The 7,011-nt window shown below is 57.6% G+C and overlaps 1 protein-coding gene across 1 annotated transcript; it reads right to left on the bottom strand.

Moving 5' to 3' along the window:
* Positions 1-669: 669 nt before the first annotated feature.
* On the bottom strand, positions 670-6,886 carry LOC103808095 (phosphatidylinositol 4-phosphate 3-kinase C2 domain-containing subunit beta-like; the record flags this gene model as incomplete). Its single annotated transcript, XM_009080859.1, has 10 exons — positions 670-865; positions 1,536-1,569; positions 1,814-1,960; positions 2,705-2,768; positions 2,854-2,933; positions 3,027-3,138; positions 4,773-4,893; positions 5,020-5,174; positions 5,294-5,394; positions 6,397-6,886. Coding segments are annotated over 10 exons (1,500 nt in total), but the record flags the coding sequence as incomplete, so codon positions are not given.
* Between the last annotated feature and the right edge of the window lie 125 nt (positions 6,887-7,011).

Below are 7,011 nucleotides of genomic sequence, written 5' to 3'. Positions count from 1 at the left end.
TGTGGAGAGCATCCCTCACCCCATGGCAGCATCAGCATCCCCAGGCACATGCTGGGATCGTTGGGGTGTCCTGTGTAAGGATTATGTTGCTCCTCTGGGGCTCAGGACCATTGCATGGGGATATCTGTCACATCCCCAGGGTGGTGGGGAGACCAGAGAGATGCTGCAGCACTGGGATGCAGCACAAACTCAGGAGAGCATCCCTGACCTCCCAGAATCCCCAGGTACATGGTGGGATCGTTGGGGTGTCCTGTGCATGGCCAGGGGTTTGGATGATCTTTGTGTGCCCCTTTCAATTCAGGATATTCTATAATTCTGTGATTTCAGGGCACTGGGATATTGCCCAGGGAGGTGGTGGAGTCACCATCCCTGGCAGTGTTTGAGAGGTGTCTGGACCTGGCACTGGAGGATCTGGTTTAGGGGTTGCAGCAGTGACAGGCCAACAGTTTGACTTGATCTCAAAGATCTCTTCCAACCCTGATGGTTGTACAATTATAGAATCCATATAGCCCTGTAATCCCAATCCAGGAGGTTTGGTATGGGTAAACCCTTTTTCCCCTCCACGCCAATGAATATCTGGGATAGCAACACGCTCCTCATCCCCCCAGGGGAGGCAGAGCCTGCTCAGGTGTGTCAGACACAGGTGTGAGGCACAGTGAGCACCCTTACCTGGTGGCCCAGGTGATGGGGATGCGGTGGGTGGCATAGACAGTGAAGGAGAGGGGGCAGGAGAGCAGCCGAGCCTCCTGTGCCACCCCCAGCTCCCGACCCCCGGGAACAGCTGTCTGGAAATCAGCATTGAAGGTGCTGCAGTAGAGCTCCACCAGGTTGAGGATGGCAGCAGTCAGACTCTCCACAATCCGCTCTGGAGGGAAGAGGAAGAGAGGTGACATGAGGAGCTGCCAGCCCTGCTGTCCCCCAGGGACCCTCTGCCCCCACAGCATCCCTCAGGGCTGGGGTTGGTTTGGTCAGGAATATTCCCCAGGCAGGTGGTGGAGTCACCATCCCTGGAGGTGGTTAAGAGGTGTCTGGATCTGGTGCTGGAGATATGGTTTAGGTTTTAGGGATTACAGCAGTGACAGGTTAATGGTTGGACTCAATGATCTTAGAGGTCTCTTCCAACCTGGATGATTCTAAGGTGGTGGAGTCACCATCCCTGGAGGTGTTGAAGAGGTGTCTGGACATGGCCCTGGAGGATATGGTTTGGATTTTAGGGGTTACAGCAGTGACAGGTTAATGGTTAGACTCAAAGATCTCCTCCAACCTTGATAATTCTATGACTGGAGGGAGCCCAGGGCTGGACCACAGACAGGTCTCCCCTGGTACAAAGCAATGAGAGGGAGAACTCCAGGCTTCCCATTTTCCCAAGTTCACAGGGAGCAACAACCCCCAGAAACTCTCTCTTTTTTTTTTTTTTTCAAACCAGAACAGTTTCAAACACATTATTTTGGCCTTAATAATTGCAGGGGGAAGGGTTTGAAGATTAAAAGCACCACGAACTTGAGCCCAGAAGGGGAGAAGGAGAACAGAAATACCTCGATTTTCCCTCTTGGCCAGAACATTTGGATCCTGTTGAGGAAAGAAAAAGAAACCACAAGAGCACCCTGAGCACTGCCGGGGGGGAGCAGCTCGCCAGGGCTGCCTTTACGTAACCACCCTCTGCTGCCAGAGCCAGGCAGCTGCTGCTCCCAGCTACTCAGGAATTTTCCACGTGGTGCAGCAGGAGGAAGGAGGGAAAGGAGCCAGATGTGACAATGTGCTTCCCCCTCTGCAGCTCCTGGCTGAGCCCACCCTGCTCCTGCCCCTCACTCACCTTCTGGATCTTGGGCTGCATGCGGGATGGGCAGGGAGGCATCTGGTTCAGGGCTGCAGTGATCTCCTGTGATTCCACAGCTGCCAGAGCATTGCAGATGGCCATGACTGACTGGATCACACGTTCTGCCTTCAGTGAGAAGTCTCCCTGCAGGGCAGAGAGGGGCTGACATGGGCAGACCAGGAGGCAGGGGCTACTCACCATGCACTGAGTGCCTGTGCCTCAGTTTTCACTGTTTTCTCCTGCTAGGGGAGGTTTAGGCCAGGTGTTAGGAAAAAGGTTCTTCCCCCAGAGGTGTTTGGGCACTGGGACAGGGTTAGGTTGGATATCAGGACAAGGTTCTTCCCCCAGAGGTGTTTGGGCACTGGGACAGGGTTAGGTTGGATATCAGGACAAGGTTCTTCCCCCAGAGGTGTTTGGGCACTGGGACAGGGTTAGGTTGGATATCAGGAGAAGGTTCTTCCCCCAGAGGTGTTTGGGCACTGGGACAGGGTTAGGTTGGATATCAGGAGAAGGTTCTTCCCCCAGAGGTGTTTGGGCACTGGGACAGGGTTAGGTTGGATATCAGGAGAAGGTTTTTCCTCCAGAGGTGTTTGGGCACTGAACAGTTCCCCAGGGCAGTGCTCAGAGCCTGACAGAGCTCCAGGAGTGTTTGGCCAACACTCTCAGGCACAGGGTGTGATCGTTGGGGTGTCCTGTGCAGGGACAGGAGTTGGACTTTGATGAGCTTTGTGGGTTCCTTCCAGCTCAGGAGATTCTGTGATTCTGTGAGAACTCTCTGATTCACAGCCTTTCCCTTTGTCTGACACACCCTCAGAGCCCCATCAGGAAAATGGCAAAGAACCCACAGCAAATGATGCAAAGGGACCCCCAAATCCTCCTCCTGCTCACCTCAGCTGCCAGGAAAGCATCCACCTCGTTGTGGAAGGTGTCAAAGAGGAGACTCAGGGCCTGCCTGGGGGACAGGGAGCAGAGCTCAGCCCCAGCCAGGTGGGCACCTGGCACTGGTGTGGGGGGCAATCCTGCCCTGTCCCCCCTACCTGCTGATGGTTTGCTTGATGGGTCTCTCCTGCAGGTGGATGTAGTGGTTGAGGGTGGAAGGGCTCTGGTCATCACTCGCCTGGAGATGGAGAGAGATGCTGAGTGTGGATGCTCCTGGCACAGGGAGGTGGCACTGGCACCCCCCAGGCTGCCCCCCCAGCCTGGCACCCACCGTTCGAGCCAGGTCGCTGCGCACTCCCTTCCTCCTCATCAGCTGCAGTCGGATGTCGATGTCAAACTTCCTGCAGTGCTGGATGTACTCGTGGCTGCCCAGGGCGTGTTTGCTGCGGGGACAGCGCTCGGAGCCCTCAGCACCCCCAAATCCCACCCAAGGGTGTCCCAGCCCCACATCCCACAGCCAGGCAGGGCTGGCTGGGGCTCACCACAACCTCCTGGCCTGCAAACAGACCTTTGTGGCACCAGGAAACCCAAAGAATGAGCTATTGTTTCTCCCCTCCTTCCCCTCTGCCCAGCCCGGCGGGCGCGACGCAGCCTCTTGTGCCAGGACCTGCCCAGCGATGTGTGGGAAGCAGAGCTTGGATCTGAGGGCAAGGAGGATGCTCTGGCTGACAGCAGGACTGGGGTGAGCCCTGGAGTACCAGCCTGATCCCACCGTGCCAGCAGGGAAGCCCCCCCAGAGCAAGACCCACTGTGCCATCCAAACCCACTTCCTTTGCTGGCTGCAGGGAGAATGAGCCAATTCAGCCCTGGCTAAAGCCCACGGGAAGCCAGTGACAGCATCTCAGGCTGGTTTGCAGAGCAAAAGGGCCCAACTGGCTCCCCAGGGAGGGTTTTGGCACTTCTAGCACCTCCTCTGCCACGGGAAGATGTGGGAAGAAAAGCTCAGTGACAAAAGGGCTTTATGTCCCAGGGCTTTCCCAGAGGTCCTTTGAGGGCCCTGGGAGATATGTGGAAGTGTTCACTGGGGATTGTCCTGCTCTGTGCTCAGGGTGCTGTTCCCTGCCAAAAAAAGAAAAAAAAAGCAGGAGGTTCATCCCTTCAGGAAGCCCATCCAAGCTGGCTGGATCCATCCTACAGCTGGTGATCCCTGGCAGCTCTGAGGCTCCCACAGCAGAATTTGCTGCATGGAGATGTTGCTGTACCCATGCCATGTGCCAACACAGGTGTGCACACACATGTACACACCTGCTCTGGGCTGTTTGGCAGCCCAAGGGCTCAGCACTGGTGGGAACAGCTCCTTTGGGTGTCTCTTTGGGTGTCTTTGGGTGGCAGGAGCAGAGCTGAGATGCTGCACAGTCTCTCCCAGGCCCAGCAATTCCCAGCAGATCCTTTAGGGCCCAAAGCAGCAGCTCCTGGAGGCCGTGGCAAAGCTCCCACTGATTCCCGTGCCAGGGCCAGGCCTGGGGCAGCTCTCCAGCAGCAGGAGCTGGCTCCAGCACCAAGCTACTGGGAAACACAGCGTGTGCTGTGGCTGCTGCATCTCCCTCTGCAGAGAGCTCTCCTGAGCCTCCAGACCCTGAAAACCCCACAGGAACACAGCATTCCTCCAGGAAAAGCATGGAGGGCAGGATGGGATCCTCACCACCCATCCCTGGCTCTGCCCTGATGCTCCCATGCTCCTCACATCCCTTTTCCAGCTCCTCCTGGAATTCCAGCAGCAGGCTCTGCTCACTGACATGGCTGTTAATAATCCTCCTCCAAAGAGCTTTTTTGGCAGCTCCCTGGTTTCCAGCCCTTTCTCCAGGCACGTGGGGGTCAGTGTGACAGTCACACGGCCACTGGGAAAGATGCTCCCAACATGCTGTTTTTGGCAGGAGCATCACTGCAGCTCCAGAGGCAGGAAACAGCGAGGAGAAGCTCCTGCTGTGAGCCCTGGACTTCCATCACACCCAGCTAAGGCCATGCTCCCACCCTGGGGTGCCTGGACTGGGTTTTTCTCCCTTCCCTGGACACTCACTTCTGCAGGAATTCCTCCAGGCCACAGATCTTGAGCACAAAGTCCTCGACGTCGATGGTGTGCAGCTCATCATGTGTGTAGCACAGAGCCTGGTAGATGAGCAGGTCCACAGTGGAGGAGCCTGTGGGGAGAAGGAGCAGTGCCATGAGCCCCAGGGAGGGTGGGACACCCCCAGCCTTCCCCTGGGGGTCTCTGGGGGGTCACTGCAAGGGGGTTCACGTGTGGCTGCGTGACACAGGACACTTACAGTCGCAGGTGAAGGTGAGAGGCTCCCTCAGGCTGTCACACACCACTGTCACCTTCAGGCTCACCCCATGGCCCAGCTGCTCAGGGCTCAGGTTGACAGCATTCCACACCAAACCCGTCAGGGAATAGTCCTTGGTGCTGTAGCTGGATCGCAGCCTGCACAGGGAGGGACAGGTCAGAGATGCTGCCTGGATTTAGGGCTTGCCCCACTCTCCAAAAATGCCTATTTTGGGGCATTTTGCAGGGGGATGCTCCTGCCCCAGCCAGGTACTCACACATCCAACATGTGGCAGAAAGCAGCCACCTCCTCATCGCGCTCCTCGGAGACTTCGAAGAGCTCATAGCCATTGGAGAAGGAATGTGGCCGAGGGGCAACCTGTGGGGCACAGCACAGCTGCCTACCACAGCCCTGGGGGCTCCAGCCCACTGCCCACCCAGGATGGGGCTCACCACATCCCCCTGTTAGAGCCTGTGCTCCCCACAGGGTCACTGTGCTGGGGCAAAGTGGCTCTGCAGCAGCACAGAGGGACATGGGCATGCACAGGGTGGTTGGGCCAGGTGGGCACCAACCACAAGATGCATTACTGGCACCTTTCCCATGGCTGGGAGAAGGGACAGACACAAAACTGATATTGCCCAGGGAGCTGCAGGATGGGCAGGGACTGTTCCCAGGCCATCAGGATGCTGCAGTGAACCTCTGCCCATGCCCTGCAGATTGCTCTCCCACTGTGGTACCAGGGCAGGTGGCACCTCTGTGCCAAGCTCCCCCCAGCATGGGGGTCCCCAGGGCCCCATCACTCTCTGGCAGCAAACAAAGGCCTCACTGTGGGAGCAATTAACCCAGGCAGCAGCTCCAGGGAGGCACAGGGAGGTGGGGAATGCTGCAGCCGCTAATTTAATGCTCTTTGATAATTAGGTTGTGGCAGTGAGAAAGCCAAGAGTGACTTATGGAGCCCCTGCTGTGTCCCTCACTCCCTGGGAACAAGGATCCCTCAGGAAGGTGACTTTTCCTGTCATTTTTCTCCTTCTCTTGCAGGAGGTGGGATGAGCTGTGCCAGAGTCATGGGCAACCCAGTGGGAATGTGGGAGCCCCACACCCCTGGAAAGGGGGGATTAACCCTGGGACAATGTGTCCACAGTGGGGACAGGGAATGTGGGAGCCCCACACTCCTGGAAAGTAGTGATTAACCCTGGGACAATGTGCCCAATGTGCCCAGATACCTCCAACCATGACATAAACAACACCCTGATAAGCCCCAACGACGGGACAAGTAAATCCCACTTGGAGTGAAGCACACAGCAAAGCCACAGGCACCATTCACACCCAGCACTGGGTTTCCAGCCCCATTTCCAAGGCAGGGGAGGAGAATCCTCTCACCGGATCGATGGAGATCCTGCGGTTCTTGTTGAGCACCAAGTTCTTCCTGCTGCCGCCGTACGTCCGCGGGGGCACCTGGGGGGGCATGGTCTTGCTTCGTGCCACTGGTTTGCCACTTGACTCCTTCTCAAAGATGCTCCTGCCTTCCTTCCAGCCTCGGGAAGTTTCCCTCAGCACCTCCGACTCGTAGGTCGACTTCAGGTTGAGGCAGGTGATGGCATCGATGCCGTAGGGATCCTCCTGGGAGATGCGGCGCCCCAGCAGCTTGCCGTGAGTCAGCTCGTGGGTCGTGGAGAACATGTTGATGTCCCTGGGCTGGGGACCCTTGGAGGATGGGGGGGAGCCTTTCCCTGAGCGCTGGGTGCCCTCGGGGGAGCTCCAGAGAGGCAGTCGATGCAATATCATTAGCAAGCAGAAAAAGAGGGATCTCCAGAGAGGCAGGCGAGGGGGCAGCGGCGGCGGCGACAGCTTCTGGGGGGAGCTGCCCCTGCTGCCGGGGCAGGAGGTGCCGTTCAGGGGGTCCCTGAGGAAATCCTGCCCTGACCCCTCGAAGATGTACAGGTAGTCCCCGCTCAGAGGAGCCTTCAGCCAGGGCTGGGGGTCCGGGGGGCTGGG

Source organism: Acanthisitta chloris, unplaced genomic scaffold (assembly GCF_000695815.1).
Source record: "Acanthisitta chloris isolate BGI_N310 unplaced genomic scaffold, ASM69581v1 scaffold29108, whole genome shotgun sequence".
Classification (NCBI taxonomy): Eukaryota; Metazoa; Chordata; class Aves; order Passeriformes; family Acanthisittidae; genus Acanthisitta; species Acanthisitta chloris.
Note: the sequence above shows the minus strand (reverse complement) of the source record. Positions and strands in the feature narration are given on the sequence as shown.